The sequence below is a fragment of the Mytilus edulis genome, chromosome 14, assembly GCF_963676685.1.
Source record: "Mytilus edulis chromosome 14, xbMytEdul2.2, whole genome shotgun sequence".
NCBI classification, from domain to species: domain Eukaryota; kingdom Metazoa; phylum Mollusca; class Bivalvia; order Mytilida; family Mytilidae; genus Mytilus; species Mytilus edulis.
This window is the reverse complement of record NC_092357.1, coordinates 40258046-40278407: the sequence shown is the minus strand read 5'-3', so window position 1 is coordinate 40278407 and position 20362 is coordinate 40258046. Positions and strand designations below refer to the sequence as shown.

General features: G+C 31.8%; 1 protein-coding gene across 1 annotated transcript; it reads left to right on the top strand.

The window, feature by feature from the left end:
• Window positions 1–2559: 2559 nt before the first annotated feature.
• Window positions 2560–11286, top strand: LOC139502960 (uncharacterized). The gene is made up of 11 exons (XM_071292624.1): window positions 2560–2688; window positions 3741–4022; window positions 4576–4839; window positions 5487–5792; window positions 6460–6792; window positions 7443–7529; window positions 8573–8600; window positions 8844–8881; window positions 9626–9721; window positions 9915–9961; window positions 11016–11286. Exons 1-11 carry the CDS (start codon window positions 2622–2624, stop codon window positions 11241–11243), a joined length of 1776 nt encoding a protein of 591 aa, XP_071148725.1. The 5' UTR covers window positions 2560–2621; the 3' UTR covers window positions 11244–11286.
• The last annotated feature ends 9076 nt before the right edge of the window (window positions 11287–20362 follow it).

The window sequence follows — 20362 nt, the reverse complement described above, 5'->3', positions numbered from 1 at the left end:
CACATATGGATCAACCAATTGAAATCCTTGTCATTGATTGAAGGAGAGAGAAGAAAAAGATTGTAAGAAAATACCAACTGGAAAATAAAAACAAACGAAGGTCAAAAATATATTACATGTGTTACTGAAAAATTAGTGCATTTAGGTAGCCAATATCATTTTATTTCACAAACATGTTTTATCTGGTTATTACTTAGGAATTAACAGTGATTGTTTAAGTTAGATAGGGTTAGCGGAAAAGCACGTATCATTTTTCGTTTACCTAAATTAAAGACAAACATCCAATGTCCAGGTGAAAGAAGCGTTAGATTTACAAATAGCAGTTTCCAAAATTTTACACAGATTTAACTGTATACTTATAATCTTGTCCATAGTTTAAATAACACAACCCAATTTGATATGACTACCGAACAAACGTTTTTAATTGTTGAAACTAAATGGTATTGTAATTTATCATCAAATTATGTTTAGTTTTTCAATGCACATTATAAGATATTATACCAAATGTAGAATATGAATTTGGAACCTTATCAAATGCTCACCTGACCAAAACTACATGTATCAACATAAGCTATTATCATTAATTGGTTTCTGTCGTACTTCGTCTTTCGTAGAATTTTATTAAAATCTTCACCTCTAAAATAAAACTGCAATCCTATCATGAGTCAGCATCCTTCAATAATGATCTCAACTCATATTTTCCATTTTGGTGTAAACTATTTTGCCCTGAAACGTTTCGTTTTAAGTTTTGTTGGAAATGCTACATTGTGATAAAAGATAAATTGTAGAGAGAAATTACAAAAAAGTTGATCAAAGTAATTATAAGAGCTACACATAAATCAAAATGGTCTCATTTGTCTGTCGGCTACGTAAAAGACGTTTTGCCCTAAAACTATGATTCTTTACAAAGTTCAGCGTGTTGTTCATTTCTTGAAACAGTCGTAAATTGACTGAATATTGTAGGAAAAGTGTCAGTTATTTAAAATCTACAAATAAGTCACATTTTCTACCAACAATAAGTTTCTCCTTAACTGCAAGCTTAACACTTTCCTTTTTCATATTTTGAAAATTATATCTAAAATTGTTAGAAATAGATAAAACCGAATCCAGCAAAAGCAAAGAATTATAACAAATGTTTCACCGAAAATAAGAAAAAAAAGCTTTGATTCAATTGCATGCAAAAATGCAATTAAACATTACAGGTTCAGGAACCCGTCAGTTATTTTTTTGCGACTGGTTTGTGTTCGATTGTGTTTACAAATTAATCAATGAATCACATTTCTATATGTTTCCTTATGTCTAGTTTACAAGGAAGGAACAATTATCACACAATTGAAATTTAAAGTAAAAACTAAATTTGAATATTAAATCGTACTCTCAAGCGACTGGTACTACCATACCAAAAGCTCTGTTTGCTGACCTAGCAACTGCTTTTGCAGAAATACTAAAGTCTAGAAACTCATTTAAATAACGCTCATATAAGCATATTCGCTGCTAGTAGCAATATACATATCCCTACACTTAACGACGTGACTGGATCGTTCAAATGAGGTTGGACTGAAATGGAAAGCATTACACTTAATCTGAATTAATTGTCATTTTATTGTTGCTGCATGATCATGTTGATTACCGTTCCGTTATAAATTACCGATTATAACAATATGTAGCTAAATTTTCATACACAGTTTTCAATAATGTTAAAATAAAGATACACAATTTCATTTTATTCTTCTTCTTCATTATGAAAAGGTTTGTAGACTTAATATTCTGCGTCTAAAATAATTCTTTGCTGGTTTATTATTACCATTTTTAATTTTCCCTGTATTATGTTAATAGTAGTGCAGATTGACTTGCACATGCTGCATTCAAATCAATTATACTTCCATGTTTAAAGACTGAAATAGCAGAATGCAATTTTTATCTGCGTCTAAATACGTAAACAACATTTAATGTTATGCACCTTGAATTTTATTGACATCAAATTAAGTTTCCTGTACGATAAATTGCATCGTAAAAAAACCCACAAAATAATCATTTTGCCTATTGTTCATATAAATATAAGGAGAAGAGAGTCAAAGGTCAATGAGATATCAACATAGCGACACGAAACAACATCAATAATCAAAATCCAGCGAGAGCGAAACATTTGGATATTTCAGTTACTTTAAAATATAGAATTAATGATGTCCTAAACTTAAATGCTTTTTTTTTTATCTCAATATTTGTTTTCAATGCTGTAACGTTTATAAATCTAACTCCTCTTAGTTTTAATAATCTGTTTTGCTGTAATCAAACGTGCTGTCCTTATATGACCATGAATAAAAAATTAAAGAAAACAGGAAGCATTACAAACAGTCAGTCATGATGATTCATCCCAATCACATTGTTCTACTTCACGCACTCAATACTTAATGATTTGAATTCAATTGACTTGTCTTTCCGACCAATAATGAAAAAAATAGATTAATAACAATTGTTTCCTTAATACAGACCATCATAAATTTTAGTTTTGGTTATTATTGGTTCAATCAGTCAAGAGTATAAAGAAACATAATCATTGGCTTCGGCGTAATATTCATTATCATAATAATTTTAGAAGTTGTAACTATTACATTCAAAGGATGAAGAAAATTGACAATTTTATACGGCATAGCTGGCAGGTTCTGATATTAGTTTTGTATAACACAGGTATTTATTTTACATATACAACATTTTTCTCTTTCTCTGACTTTCAACGGTTCTTTGGCTATATCGATGGTCTAAATTGTGTTTACAGAATAGACAATACAGAATAAAATTAATATAGGAATTGAGGGCAACATAATTTAGAAAAAGGGAAACAGAATATCAAGGTAATAAAAACAATGGATATAAAATGATGGCTTAATTATAAATAAAAAAGGCACAAAGGTTGAGATACCCTTCTTCCATCCACTCCAGAACCCAAGAATTGGCCAATACGCAGGAGTTACATTGTAAAACATGCAATTTCTTGATATATGTTAAAAGTAAAATCACAAAACAACTGAACTCAGTGAAAATCTAATCGGAAAGTCCATAATCACATGGCAAAATCAAATGACAAAAACACATAAAAAACGAATGGACAAGAACTGTCATATTCCTGACTAAATTTACTGAAAATGTAATCATTATTTTAGGAAAAATCATGACATAGCGTGAGTCTGAGTTCTTTGACACTCATATATTGATTGTTTGGCGAGATGTTTGTTTAATTTGACTCCTAGAGACCCTACAGAACCTTTCAACTTCTTACATTACAATAATAAAAAAAAGTACGTATACCATAAATTTTCACGTGAATTGAGATTCTAACTTGAAATTACATGAATTGCAACTTAAACGAGCTTGCGAGTGAATATAAGGGGAAACGATTTCATGCGAGTTGCACATGAATCTCGTATGAAAATCACATGAATTTAAAAAAAAACGTTATTCAAATAACATCTTAATTTTCAAATTTAAATAAAAAATGATGAACAATAGCATTTGTTGTTGAAGTTTAGGTAAAATTCATACATCTTTTCAACAAGTTCCCGTGAGATTCATGGATATCTAGTTCACATGAAATTCACGTATAAGCTCGTTTGAGCTGATTTTCACGTCAGGTTCTTGTGCGATTGACCTTTGCCAAATTTGACTGAGTGTGTGAATGAGTAATTTCTAATTTATGTAACTTCTCATTACATAGTCGTTTAATTTAATTTTCCTTTTTATAGCTTGTGTACATCCAGGTTCACCATACCGTTCTAATATCATAACGGGAACGACATCAATTATTCCGGGAATAGTTAACAAGCCTCTTCATTTGCAGTGTCCGTTCGCATATACCAGAACAGTTCTGAAAAGAGATGGACTGATCGTAAAAGAGTCAAGGCATGGTTCTCTAGTATATTCTCTTATTCCAAGGAAAGAAGATCACGGTTCAACGTTTTCGTGTGACATGTATAATTTGGCTGTTCGTATAAGGAGGAAGACCAGTGTTATGCTTGATATCAGTTGTGAGTTCAACTTCAGATTAATTCTTGTATATACGTTTGTCATCCAGATTTTTATTTTCATTTGAATTTTGTCTTTTACGTGTATGTCTGTTAATCATAAGGGTTGCATGGCATAAAGCAAACAAAAAGTAGACAAGGAACAACTGATAATTACGGAGCACATGATTGGTTCATTGCCGGTTTAAGGTGAAGTTCGTGTATCTAGACTTTTAGTTTCAGTGATTAGTATGTTATGGACTGTTGTTTGTCTTTTCGCCGTTTTTCATCGAGCACTGACCAATTTATATCGCCCTTCTCTCTTTAAATGGTGTGCTGTTGTGAATCAACCGATATGTAATTGTTCGAAACATTTGATTTAGTAAAGCATAGACATAACCATCTATAGAAATCTTATTGGGCAGTCGCGGATCAAGGGTAGGGGTTCCACATGATTTGTACCCTCCATTTTGTCAACTATCAATGCATTTGAATAGGAACATATGTTTGGAACTTCCTTAAAAAATTGCCGAAGATCGATTAATCAATGCCAATCATATGTTAATTATTTTTGTAGATAAACCGTATTTGTCTATGAACTTTACACCAAACAGTGTTATTGAGGGACAATCTGTAACACTCTGCTGCAGCTCCGAGAGTCGACCGCCAACACTAGAACTATGGTGGAACATGGGACGTAGATTACTGTCTTCAAAGTATGATACAAACGTCTTATGTCATAAAATTATCAATATGAGTCGTGAAGATAGCGGTAGTTACTCATGTTTTGCTGAAAACGAGATTGGAACAATACATGATGAGGTCATTATTACAGTTTTATGTAAGTTTAAAGTTTCAAATTTTGTATTCGATATTGTTAAATGTGTCTTTTTAAAAACAATCACTGTTGAACATGTTGAGGATTGCGATTTGCAAACAAAAACATGTCGAGCCAACTGTTGATTCTAGGTCGCAAGGCAATAGAGCTTTCTTCTAATGACTGGTATTTGCCCCAAAAACAATATCTGAAGACAAAGTTACATGTAGTTTTGTTAAAGTTCGGAATTTTTAAATTCCATATTTCCTTTTGTTTCAAGACGGTATCAATACAACCGATAAAGCACACAAACGACCAAGCGTTTCCGTAAAACCTTTACAAGGAATAAACGTTTTGGTGAATGTCAAAACAAAAAGGTTTAACAGGTTTAGCTTTGCATCTACCCTGTCGATGTGAAATTTTACCAAAATTCATTCTTAAAAATTAAATTTAAAAACAATCACTAGGAACGAACCATTCGGAATCCATAAATAGTTATGAAAGCTATTGCAATATCAGAGAGCATCTATCTGAATAAAGTTCTACGTATTACATCGCAAAACAACGTGATATCAAACAAAATTTTGTTTTAGAAATACACCAACCCTTAATGGAATACTTATTTTGATATCTATAAACTTGACGAGTTTGTTTGTAATTCATTCTTTTAGATCCTCCAAATATTCCTAATCAACGCATACATTTTACAGAAACTGATTTGTCACGAACCCTACAGTGTCTTGCATACGGGGTACCTGCAACATATTCATATGGTATATGGCATCATCTTTCGTTCTTTGGCGAACACATTAGATACTTAAATCCTTCAACTGACGGCAAAGTAACTTTACCGCCAATTGCAAATAAGGTTGAAAGGTACCAGGACAACGGTATATATTCATGTACGGCGTCAAATAGAGTAGTTGATAGTTTTGGAAATAGTTTTCAGACCGGAAAGATCTTCGTTATGTCAAATGGTAAGATGTATTCACAAAGAGCATCGATATGTTTATAAACCATCTGATTCTTTATAGATTCAAACGAAATAGATAGGTCAGATAGAACACTCACAAAAAAACACACACACTGTTTTAGCCAAAGCAGAGTTTGCAAACTCTGTTCTTTAGTATTTCTAGCAGATATGCCATGCTTACACTGACATTTATTTTGATATCTACAAATACAACTAAAGGAGGCCATGCATTCAGAGCTTTCCAAATGACGAACACTAACCCCTTCGTCCCCATCCCTTCAAAATGTTCATAATTTGTTCAAGGATTGCCAAAGGGACAACATTCATCAAAGACTAACTTGCGTAGATACAAGTAACAATAAATTACCATACGACCTTCAACAATGGGCAAAACACATACTGTATATTACGCTATAAAAATCCCAAAACAAATTCAAGCACTTAAACAACAAACTCGTCAATACTTTTACTTATAGATGGAACTACTAGTTTGGTGGGAAAGCAGGACATGTTTAATTAGAACTATTCAGTTTGACCAAAGTTGGCCAATATCATGAATATCTGCAGTTAAGACCATAGATTGCATATTCTGTATAAAAGGTTATATTGCGAGTTCTATATTTTACGTTTTTCATTAATTATCCAAATGACAAAATAACGTTTTTTCAAAGGACCGCCCATATTTATGACGAAAATTGAACATGAGCAGTATAGTCAACCAGGGAAAACATTTATTTTGAAATTCATTGTATACAGTACCTCAGAGATAGAATCTAATAATGTTAAGAGTGGAAATAAGGATATAACAGCTTCCATACAGATTACACATATTAACAGTACTATGGTTTTCCATGGAACTGAAATATCAGTCGAAACCATGGAAATCGTTTTGAGCTTCAACATATCTGATAAGAGTAATCGTCAGGACTATACTGTAACACTGTGTAATGGTTACAGCAATAGCAGTTTTGTAGTAAATATAACATCAGGCCCAATCGATATAGGTAAGCTTCATGTGCTTCATTTATAAAAAAGAACTAATTTGTTTTAATATTTAATTTAAAGCCGTGCATATACATGTACATACATATTTCTTTCATTGTTTACGTTTATAGAATTATAAAATTAACCAGCATAAAACAAATAGGTATGCAAGAAAAATAAAGAAAAAGAACACTAATGCTTCGCTGCTTAGTAGAGATTCAGAATAAAATATTTATTTTTCAATAACGTAGTACACTAATTGTTTTTATCTTGCACTATTATATAACACTGATATTTTGTTCTGATTTTTTTGTGAAAAGGTATTCTTTGATATCTAAGAAGATCAACATTGTTTATACGCGGATCGCCTATAAAACCAACAAAAATACTTTGACATATATTTTGAATATGACGAATTTTTCGTCCGTCCAAAAAATGTTTCATTGCAGAATACATTTTATTTAATATCAGCAACGTACCACAGACATATTTCAAAATCCAACTGTTAAGTGTTTGTGTCATTGCGAATAGGAAGATAAACCTAAAAGCTTCAAAAAGAAACAGTACAACTAGTATTAACCATATTGCTTTAGTCGATATATTATTGAATAAATGTCTTACAGTAACTATTTTATAGAGTATTGTTACATCATTTATTTTATATCTTTAGAAGAGAAGAAAACTGGTGAAACAAAAATTGCGGTACTTATCTTGGCAATACTTGTGGTAATGTGTGTCCCAATTACAGGAGCAGCAGGTAACATTCATTAGAATAACAGAGTTCTTCTCAGATTACTTTTTACATCTTTGTTCTCAGATCTATTTTTACAGCTTTGTGTATAGCGGATCGGACGCATTACACAGTATTATTGTCAACTACTAGCAGAGGGTCGATACTACTTCTGTAGACCCAATCATCCGATTATGTTTGATTGATTTTTTGGTTGGTGAATGTCCAGTGGCAAATATTACAACATGTTAAGGGCGATAATTAATTCTACGTCAGGCATAGATTACCCTAGCTATATTTGGCAACACTTTTAGGAATTTTGAATTTCAATGCTCTGCAACTTCGTGCTTTATTTGGCTTTTTTTTATTTATTTTTTTTAACTTTTTTGGATTCAAGCGTCACTACTGAGTCTTTTGTAGACGAAACGCTCGTCTGGCGTATATACAAAATTTAGTCCTGGTATCTATGATGAGTTTATTTAGCATTAAACAAACAATAGTTAGGCCCTGTGATATAAAACCTATGGGATAAGGGTTGGAGACATTTGGTTAATTTAATAGGGAGAGAAACTTTGCCTTATCTACATGTAAAATTTAAAAGTGAATAAATTGCAAGAATCGAAGAATATATGATTTCTAATTTGATTTTTTTTTAAATGAATAAGAATAAAGTGTCTGAATAGGGTCATTCATTTCTTTTTGACACTTTTTTCTAATCCTTTTTTTTTTTGTCAATTGTATTCCATTTTGCATATTTTGTTACCTCTATTATATGTACATGTACTCTGTCCAGACTCTCACACTTGATCAATATTCAAACTGGTGGACTGTTGACATTTAAGTACGTATTTCAAAATATTGCCTGCGCAACAATAAATGTTTCGTCATCGTCTATTTTTTAAGCCTTAATTTTCAACTTGCGTTTACACACCTACTGATATACATATTTATATTGATTGTTTGATTTATTGTTGTTTTACGCCACTGTCAGTACTATTGTTAGAAAAGAAATCCATAGATGTAGGTTTAGTCCATGCAGATTTAAAATGCACTTTAATATTTTATTACAGTTTTCCTGGGAAGAAAGAGAAACAGAAGGTAAAGTGGTAAAAACCTTGTCAACATAATTAGCTTTTTTCAATCTATAGCATTTTATTGCACCCTTTCTGGAAAAACATATTCTTTTTCCTTTTTTTTTTTTACAACTCCCATATTTTTTTTTTAATTTTTGCTCCTCTGTCTCATTTTATGTATTGTTTAAATCCTTCAAAGTGTTCTTTTGAAAAATAATATTGTTGGTGTACAATTCGTCATGTTGGTTTTGATTTATACTTTTTTCAGAATATCAGAGAATATCTCAGAGTTAGAGTCAATAGAAGGTAAACTTTTGTCATTTAGAGAATAAAAAAATCCAAATAATTTTTGAAAACAAAAGGACACCAATATAGCTCACAATTACTCTAGATGAATTATTTCAAAATATATTAACTTTTTGATTTAATTTGTTTCTATAGCAAGTGTGTCTCAGCTTAGTCCTTATGTGTTCTTTTACACTTTGATCTATACCAAATGCCAGCAAGAATATTCAAGAAACACACATTCCTGACAGTGAGTGAGCTGAAAAAAGTATGTCATGTGAACCCAAGTATGTACCACAAAACCGCGGCGAATAACTGTTATATTTTATTTCATTCGCCAGTCGAGTATACCTTTAAAACAAACATATGTTATAAGAATATAAAATTTCAATACTGGTATCTATGATGAGTTAATTTATATTATTGATAGAAACAGTTTCTTTGAATTTGTTGGTACAAGTACTACATGTAAATGGCGAACTCCGCGATAATAATGTTAACAATCGGTATATGTTGTTATCCGTGCATTTCTGATATAAGTATGAAAATTTTGCACTGAATTTCATAGCACAAATACGAAAAAGGAGGGGTTACTAATAAAGCAATATTGATGCGAAATCTCTTTAAATGATGCTACAAAGAAGAATTCAAACGGGCTAACAATCAGCCTCCTTTTTTGCTATGTTTTGTTATGTTTATATTTTGCATTTCAACTTTCAATAGATCTGTATCGCAACTAATGTAATGTTTTCATTCTTGTTCTAGGACAACCAGTGCCTGTTGAAAATATTGTGTATCAAACTGCAACTCAGTCGGTAGATGTTCGAACAACACCAGTTCAAACTAGTGTAGAAGTTTTTGGTAAGGAAATTCTAGACAAATAACTAGTCTTTCATATTCATTATTGAATATTTATTAATGTAAACTGCTTAATTGATCATTTTTCAGGTTGTACAATTCGTCAATTTGCACATGGAAATATTTGAATTTGACAACGTTACTCAATATGAGAAAGCGTTCTGCATTACAGCACAAATCATTTAATTTTTTTCAGATTATAACCGCAGCTCATATATACGAGAACAGAATTCGGGTCCATTGGTAAGATACATTCGAGTACTAAGCATTGTATTTTATCGTTTTTATCATAATCATTATTATTATCATTCCATTTTACTGAATAAAAAGAATTAAAAAACGTTTGTAAAGTTATGACATGACTGCCAATACGACAACCAAAAATACCTAAGCACAGAGTTGTAATCAACTACGTATGCAAGTCACCGTGCTGCCTTCATTAATGAGCAACACATATTCCCTAAAGTAAGATAAGGACATTTGATATAATCAAATACAGGTCACTATATGGCCTTCATTAATAAGACCTTTTCCGCAAAGAAAGTTATATTTAAAAACAAAATTACTGAAAATATTTCAACCTCGATTGTGGAAAATGTTCACACACTAGGTGTGAATTTAAAATAAATATGGTAAGCACCATATTCAATGTCTTATTATTAAATTGTGGATAGAGTAAAAACTCCACTCAACGTAAAATCTTTAGTTATGTCAGGCACTGCGCTTGTCAAAAAAAAATGCTTTAACCAGGAGGCTAGGAACGCTCGGAACCAAATTCTTACAAAAATAAAAAATAAATTACTGAATAATGCAAGCTTCAATACTCAAAAGGCACAAATCCCTTCACCTCAAGCATTTGCCGTGTTACTCAAGTATAATTTGTGGATCGATACTAAATCTGAGGGGCTGAAGAATTTTAAAAACTGGCTTGACATACATGTACTGTACATTTTGCAGTCCACAAATCATACCAATCAGTAAATAAATATACAAAATATTTTGCACATAGGTTGCTGTTTTCCGTCACATGCCTCTGAAGGGATCCTTGCATAACAATATCAAATGCTGAAAAGGGATAAAAAAAGACACGGGGTGATTATTGAATGTTGATCTTTGTATGTCTATGTTATTGTTTTCTCTGTTTTCGAAAGTGTTTCAAATTTACATTACGTGCAAAAACATGTTGAGATTTTGACATTTTCGTACACTTTTCGTATCTGCAAAGTTTAGTTTGTCTCACTGGAAACCATACTTTCATCTTTTTTTTTTATAGTATAAGGTGTCATTTGTGTTTCAGACAGGTCAGTTATATTATGCAGACGTTATTTTCCCTCCAACTTCGACACACGATGTTGTGCATATCATAGGTATTGAGAACAGAACAGTATACACCGATGTGACTGTTTCAGGAGGAGCCACAAGTCTCGTCGATTCCCGTAATGTAACGAGTAGTGATGAGGAAGAAGAAGACTTTGTTGAAATTCAGGGTCTAAAGAATTTTGTTGACAAAAGAAAAGAACATTAAATTTGCAGCAATTTGTTAAATGAAATGTATCAAACAAATTGTAACACTGTGTTTAAAAAAACATTTGAAAGTTTATTATCTATTAAATGTAATAACTTGCAATTTAGTTTTGTTCAAAAAAGAAGGTAGAAGTCTAATATTTTTATTTAAATGAAGCAGTAACAAATATGAATATAAAAAAGAAGATGTGGTATGATTGCCAATGAGACAACTATCCACAAAAGACCAAAATGACACAGACATTAACAACTATAGGTCACCGTAGTCTGTTACGTCTGACACGCTGAATTTTAACGTTTTGATAAAAGTTCTCTCAATATTATAAACCATTAGTAAGAAAAATGTTATCAAGTTTTAATTATATTTAGAAAAATTCTACTCTATCTATATATATATAATTCAATTTTGGATGTAACGCGTCTTCTGATTGGCTGACGTTATTTTGTTATCAGGCCATTTTGTTAAACTACTGCGAAAATTTCCCGGTTCACTGATGTTGAACTGCAGATATTTCATTCATATTCAGAACGTGAACAAGATAGTTCAATTACATTTTGCGGGATTTTCTGTCCAAACGTTAAGCTTCTGATCATAAAATATTTTGATAAAGTAAATACTGTTTTCTTAATGTTGAACTGCTGAAATTTCATTCATATTCAGAACGTGAACAAAATCGTTCAGCGGTTAACTTGTATCATTTATCAAGATACTTATAAAAAATTAGGCGATGTGATTGTAATTCTCAACCATAGACCAAATGGCATATACGTTGACAATATGTTTACCGTACAGTAATCAGCAGCAAATAAAACCCATACAGAATAGTTAGCACTAAAAGGCCTGATAAGCACAAAAATGAAACAATTAAAACAAAACAATTTCATGACCTGATTAATGTACAAAACCATAAACGAAAAAGCAAATATGATATACAGCTACAAACGACAACCACGGAATTACAGCATGTACAGGCTCCTGTCTATAATCGACAATATTTGAGTTTGAACTATATCTAGTAAGCATCATATTGTGTTATCTATTTTGATATATACATTCCTTTTTAGTATTTGCAATACCGGGGTATAAACTAATTGAAAACAAACTTTGGCATAATGCGATAAAGGCAAAGACAAGCTCATTTCGTTTGAATTGTGCTGTACATGAAAAATTGCAAAAATAAATATATGATAATATAGTTGTTGATGTACAATTATAAATTGGAATTTCGGTCCGCAATGCATTTCAACTTCGTAATTTTTTTGGTTTTTTAAACATGTTTTTATTCGAGCGTCACTGATGAATCGTTTGTAGACAAAACGCGCGTCTGGCGTAAGTGTAAACATTAATCCTGGTATATATGAGTTGATTTATTAACAAAAGAAAATATACTCTTACTGACTTTTATAAAAGTTTAATTTGATTTATCAATTTTATTTTGTTTACTGGTTGTGAGACCCCTAAGAAAAAAGGAATGTAGACATTCTTATGTAACTTGAACATGTTAAAAGTTTTACAGATTAAATTTTGACAGCTGTAGAGATAGTATCCATGTTTTTCTTATAATGATGAAGATGTTGCACATGAAACTTACAAAAAACAACACGTGCAAGATATTAACAATTCATCTTAGGTTTAAAATGTATGATTTCGAACACATTAAAACTGATTTTTTTTTGTTGCAAATTCTTCATGGTAAGTTTTTAACGACAATTGTGATAGACATGTTTATGCATATATTTATTCTAAATATCTAACTTAAAGTTAAAAAAAGCATTATATCTTACAGATTTGAACCATGGTTTAGTGGAAATTGAGAAAGACATATCTATGTTTATATTGATTAAACAAATTAACTGAAGTAAAATTTATGATATGAAACATATAAATGTAAATCAATTAGTGCTTGAATTCCTAAAATCGAAACTCCAATTGAAAATTAAGATGGACATGTTTATGTGTAAAGCTATCTAACAAATCAAATCTTTCAAATATAAAGTGATGTTTCCAATTTATGTTTTGAACATATGTTTCTTCTTCCTAACTCTATGGCAGCTGAAAATTGATAGAAATAAAACGTATAAATCCATTGGTATATGTTTATCTAGAAGCATTTAAAACTGTATGTTAAGCAAACAAATCGTAGCAATGTCCGTGTGTATGATTTTTAGCTTAATTTGTATGCACTATGCTGGTTCCTATGGTAGTTCAATTGGATCCGACGTGGAATCATCTCTTCAGTGTTCCAAATATCATTTTGAAGAAAGAATACTTGAAAAACTTGTTCGTATAGAACATAAATTGGAAATATATGACGAAAAAATGAAAACTTGGGAAAAGTTAGTTCCGTCAAACCTTGATAAAATTGACGATGCCAAGAAGAAAACTGATTTTTTTTTAGAATCAATGCGGGATACACTTAATCAGGAGCATATGCGATTAAATGATTCCTTTCTCGAAACTGTTGACCAAATTTATATTCAATCGGAAAGTAAAGTAAAGAGTGTTTTGGATTCGGTATCGACTAAAATGGAAAAATTCAACGAATTTCAGCAAAAAAGAGAAAATGTGTTTGACAAATTACAAGCCACTCTCCAACAAGAGAGGACACGATTTAACAAGGAGAAAGTACAACTTAATGATTCCTATCAGGAAACTGTTGAAAATATATATCTCCAATCGGAAAAAAAAGTGAAAAATGTTTTAGATTCATTTTCAACGAAATTCGGTGAGTTCCAGAATAAAAGTGAAAATGACCTTAAACGTTTACAGTCGAATCTCCTGCAAAACCAAAAGCAATTTAACCAGTCGATTTATCGCCAGATGGATAAGGTCGAAAGAGACTCCAATGAGACGAATAAGATGATCCAAAACTTTATTTCGGAGCAAAAAGACAGTATGTATTATTATTTTCATCTAAATATCGAACGGTACATATAATTATGAATAAACGCTTTATAATATCACATTTGCGCTTTTTTAAACGGATGTGTGTGCTTTTGTATGATACATGTGCGCTTTATCCATATTTCAATAAATCGATTTAATTCAATATCCTAAATAAAGTACATTCATACATCTATATTCAGCTTGAAGTTCCCCTTTTCTTTCTTTAGTTGTTGTGTTACTTTCCCACTGACCAATACCAACTATATTTTTTTGGTTAAGTTATTTACAAGTTCATGAGAAATTGAAAAATTGTAGATTCCTCGGTAAATGAAAAGTAAAAGTAACTTATGTTTATCTTTAAAGTGATCAAGCTTTACTCTACTTAGTTTATCTTTGTGAAAGTAAAAGAATCTACATATACCCATAGTAAGTTTAAAATCTTTTCCAAAAGATTAAATTTGAGTGTAAACAAAGATATATATAATACAATAACTTCTTTTTAAAAAAGATAATTGATTTTGAATTTTTACATGCGATAACGCCTTATAAACAGACGCTTACATTGCACTCGCAAAAAGAAAACAAAACGGGCACTTTTTTTTATGATTGTTTAATTATCTTCTTGAATCGATTCAACATCTGTCAAAACAGGAAATATGAGTTTTAGTTTTCGAATTTTCTACAAAGGTAAAAGCCATCAATGTTTGATCCTATTAATTGTGTTGTTTCTAAATCTATCCAATAGGGGATCATTTAACAACTTGCAGGAATCTTAAAAGTTGGTTTACGCCATTTAGTTAAGCAATTCAAACTGGATTTGTTTTCTCTCGATAGATTTATGACAAAAATCCGCCTTAACCAAAATGACGTGGTTAAGAGCACCTAACTGTAATGGGAGCTTAATAATAAGCAAAACACCTATCGTAAAATTCGCTATAAAAGGTTCTAACATGACAAAATGAAATACCTGCATTATGACAAAATGATAACCAAACACAAAATTGGCAGAGAACATCTGATATGACCAATGACAACTACTTATATGCAGGCTACTCACAATCGACAGGAAACATACAAAATGTGTAACACAAAATACGGCAGCATTTTGAGGTATTCCGACTTTTCCCCGTTAATTTCATTCAATTTTATCCTTTTTACACCGAGATTAAGACATATCACACATCTATCAAAACTGATTAAAATTACTTATTATTTATTTGCAATTCTAATGCGATAACATTATTCCTTTTCTATTGCAGTTGGTTTGTGTGCATGTTGTTTTGGTGGACGAATGTTTGACTCAGGAACAGTTGTTAAATTTCAAACGACCAAAGCTTCTACAGGAAACATTGATCTTGCGTCTTTCCAGTCTACCGGAAAATTTACCTGCAAAGTTTCTGGATTTTATGTGATATCTGTAGTTATTATGTCCATTACAGATCAAGCACAGTATGAAGTTACACGTAATAATTATCGGATATTAAAAATAAATTCACCGAGATATGTCCAGAATTGGTATACCACCTCTTCAAGTGTGGTGTCAACAAACTTAGACGTAAATGATACTGTTTTTGTAAAAACGTTAAGGGCGATGACAATTGCAACAGGACCTGTAGAATCGTGCATTTCTATCATTAAAACATGAAATTGCATACATTGTATACAATTAAGGTGCAAATGGTAGATACTGATACTTTGAATCTCTGATATAGGAAATATGTATGACTGTAGGGTCTTTGCATCGTTAATAAACACATTTTTCTATAACCAGTTGTTTGCATGATACGTGTTACGTTCTTCTTATATGTTATGATAGTATAATACTAAACCCGTAACGGGAGGGATTGTACTTGATATTCATATGATGAATACATAATCTTTCAGTCAGTTTAATTGGGGTCTGGAGCTGCAGGCATGTCATGTCAGTAACTGCTAGTAGTCCTTTGTTAATCTATGTTTCATTGTTATTGTGTTAAGATTTTTTTGTTACCTATTCTGACATCGGACTCAGACCTCTTTTGAACTGAGTTTTATTGTGCTTATTGGGTTTTCTTTTCTACATTGGCTAGCTAGAGGTATAGAGGGAGGGTTGAGATCTCAAGCCAGTCATAAATGAGGCTTCTGCTTCATATTCGAGGGTATAATTATTTTAAAACAACTGTTTATTGTTCACATTGAAAGGATTTGCAAATAAATGTTCTATATTTAACCAGATGATTGATTGATTAAGGCAACAGTAGCTGTGTATACCGCTGTTAAAACAGTCCGTTGTTTTATTTCGGCCGTTTGGAGTCGTAAATATTCAAATACTTGTACTGTTACAGTATTGTACATAATGCCATTTGTGTGTAACAGTGTCTTTAATACATTATTGACATTAATTGCACACAATAGCAATAATAAAAACATGTGTTATACGTTCTAAGTATTTCGACGTCAAGTTTAAATCTCTTGATTGCATCTGTGCATGTTTATAATCCGATTCTCCGAGTTTCCGTAGGTGTTAAAAATAATATCACCAACAGCCTTCGCAATGTTTAATAGCCAATAGAACAAAAATACTGTGAGCAAAAATCCATAAGCTAAAAACAAACCATTAAAATTTTAATTCATTCAGTCTGAAATTATGCCAACTGATATACATAAACAACATTATTTAGACTGGTTGAAATATGAATTCATAACCATGATACAGAAAATTTTTATGAAATCTTCCTCCTATGTGGGACTTTCACATGGAAATGGGGGCATTTCGGTTAAGGAAAGATATTTGACAAGCACGGAGCCGTTTCTTATGTTCCCAATAACTTTGATATTCCTCTTAACGCGTATGAGTCATCAGATTTAACGTCCGCAATCTGACCGGACGGTATTACCACACAATACAACGTCCTACTTCAATATACATGCGCTTAGAGTTATACTGTTTGAAGGGAAAGTATAGAGACACATTTCATACTCTAGGTAACCCTTTGATGTTATAAAATGAAACTGTTATGACTACCATGTTAGTTTAAAAGATTGCATCCTGCAAATCTGTTCTCGCGAAACATTTGTTGAATAATCACTGTCAAAATGTTTCTAAAGATAAGCGTTGATTACATTTTCCCCTATGTTTTATATCATCATGAATAAAATCCTTTTTTGCATCGAAATTAGAAACAAAAACTAAAGGCTCTAAAGAGCCTGTGTCGCTCACCATGGTCTATGTGAATATTCAACTAAGGACACAGATGGATTCATGACAAAATTGTGTTTTGGTGATGGTGATGTGTTTGTAGATCTTACCTTATTGAACATTCTTTCTGCTTACTATTATCTCTATCTATAATGATTGACCCAGTAGTTTCAGTGGAAAATGTTAGTAAAAATTTCCAAATTTTATGAAAATTGTTAAAATTTGACTATAAAGGGCAATAACATCTTAGGGGTCAATTGACCATTTTGGTCATGTTGACTTATTTTTAGGTCTTACTTTGCTGTAAATTATTACTGTTTACAGTTTATCTCTATCTATAATAATATTATTAAAAAATTATGAAAAATTTAGAGCAGACAGATCTTCACTTGATAAACAATTTCAGATTTGCTCTAAATGCTTTGGTTTTCGAGTTATAAGGCAAAAACTGCATTTTACCCCTATGTTTTAGGTTTAGCCATGGCGGCCTTCTAGGTTGGTTGGCCGGGTCACAGGACACATTTTTTTAAACTAGATACCCCAATGCTGATTGTGTCCAGTTTGGTTTAATGTGGCCACGTAGTTTCAGAGGAGAAGATTTTTGTAAAAGTTAACGACGACGGACGACGACGGATGACGGACGCCAAGTGAGCTAAAAATGATATGAATACCCACGAAACATTTACTCATTATTTAGGCTGAGGAAGAGGGAAAAAAATACCAACCTCATAACATACGTTTTTTTTAAATCACTGAAAAACGAATTATGAAACAAGTCAAACATTGGTTTATTCTAAAACATCGTTAACGCAGCCCAGCTTAATTAATGTCAAAATGAATTCTAATCCAATAATACCTTATAATCTTCTTACCTTTCCTGAGCTGATGATATCATCCCAGTTTTGTGGAAGACCTGTTGGTAAGGTTTTAGGTTTCTATTTTGTTTCTTGTGTGCTATTGTTGGTCTGTTTGTAATTCTTTTGGCCATTGCGTTGTAAGTTTGTTTTCAATCTATGCGTTTGGAAGTCCCTCTGGTATCTTCAGCCCCTATTTTACATAATGATTCTTTCAGCTGTTGCTCCATTAGATAGTTTCATGAAGGAGTGAACCGGTTTGGAACCTGAGTACTGCGCTGGTTTTCTCTTGACTTTCCGTAGTATTATAGGTTTTAGGAAAGTTCGTTTTGCTTAGTGTTTAGTTAACTATTTCTTTTTCGACTAGTCTCAAATTTTTATATGTATATTTTTTTAATGTTTTGAGTTTTGTTGTTTCAATTGGGTTTTTTTTTCTTTCGTTTTTTTTTTACATTGAGTTGTCAGTTTATTTTAAAATTATGACTTCGAATGTCCCTTTGATATCATTCGCCTCTGTTTTGGTAAGATGCAGTCTTGTATAAATAAAAAATAGAAGATGAGATATGAAACAACTTTCCAACAGATCTCAAATGACAAAGATAAAAGTAATTATAGATAAACGATACGCCTTAAACAATGAGAAAAAGTAAAGGCTTAATGTATACAAACAATTTCGAAAAACTGAAATTTGACAGACCTTCACATACGACAACGTCTGAATTACAGGAGCCTGACTTTTTTTTAAAGGGTATAGGATTAAAACACAATGTTGACACCAATACCCCAATTCCTTTTACCTTATACGTATCATGTCTGTTTGGTTTGCTCACAGAGTGTTGTCAATATAACTTAACTAAATGAAACTGTCATACAACTGAGAGGTTTAGCTTACTATAAAACCAGGTTTAATCCACCATTTTATACATAACGTGATGCCCCTACCGAGTCACAATTATGACAAAATGTTTTCAATGCGTTTGATGTGATTTGGCTTTTTATTTTGTCATATGATGAGTACCTTTCTAAATTGTCCTTGGAGTTGAACACATTCCCTACTCCATACATGTATCTTAGTATTATGGGTCAAAGAGTGCATCATCTTTAATTGCCATTGTTTTTGTGTACCAACATTTGCATTCTAGAATTGAAAACTGTTCTATGAAAGTTTTTACGAAATGATAGCAAATGCTCACACATTTTGCATGAGGTACAGAAGAATCGATATTAAGCAGTTATTATCCTAATGTTAGGATTTTACAACATTTCTTTGCGTTAGGCTTTTATCTGAAAACATAAATTATATAGATAAGAATATCTTTAAAATTTAAAACCCTATACTGCAAGCAACACCAAATAATTAACACTTTTGTTTCTTATAGTCGCCGTCAGCTGAAATTCGTAGCGGTTATCGGTAAAAATAATCTAAACTATCAATCGCGTTCATTCGAGATATAGTTTTTCACATTCCATTCATAAATCGCAAAAAGAAAAACCACTACTGACCTACCTTTTAAGTGATCACACTGTAATAATCCTGACCTTCACATTTTCCAGAATATTTTCCATTGTAATTCCGCCATCTTCGTTTCTATGAGGATCATTTGTTTACATATGACATTCGTCACTGTACGCAGTTTCCTGAAATGTTCCTTTCATTGATGTGATAAGGTTTCCCGCGCTTTATGCAAATTTTGTGAAATTGAACTCCACGGAAACACTTCCGGTAAAAACAATGGCTGATTCCACCATTCAAAATCGTCTATGAAAAAGTGAAGGTCAGGATTATTACAGTGCGATCACTTAAAAGGTAGGTCAATAGTGGTTTTTCTTTTTGCGATTTATGAATGGAATGTGAAAAACTATATCTCGAGTGAACGCGATTGATAGTTTAGATTATTTTTACCGATAACCGCTACGAATTTCAGCTGACGGCAACTATAGGACAGATATAGAAATGATAAGGCGATGTTTAACATGTTCATGACCGCATACACTTTCTCGTGACCAAGGCTATAGTAATCAGTTGAAATTTTTTTAAATTATCTGATTGGCTTGAATGAAAAAACAATAAACACAAAGACATAAGAAACAAAACACCGATATAGGAATCTTGCATTCACTTGCATTACAGTTGAACTATCGTATTGATCATGTTGATGAACTTATGTTTTGCGAGAGACTTGGTAAATGTCAATCAATTT

Excerpts from the sequence above, each read along its gene's own strand:
- LOC139502960 (XM_071292624.1), top strand. The coding sequence starts at position 2,622 with ATGAAGAAAATTGACAATTTTATACGGCATAGCTGGCAGGTTCTGATA. Across the intron at positions 7,530-8,572 it reads CCCAATTACAGGAGCAGCAG|TTTTCCTGGGAAGAAAGAGA; the intron begins GTAACATTCATT and ends ATTTTATTACAG. Across the intron at positions 8,601-8,843 it reads GGAAGAAAGAGAAACAGAAG|AATATCAGAGAATATCTCAG; the intron begins GTAAAGTGGTAA and ends TACTTTTTTCAG.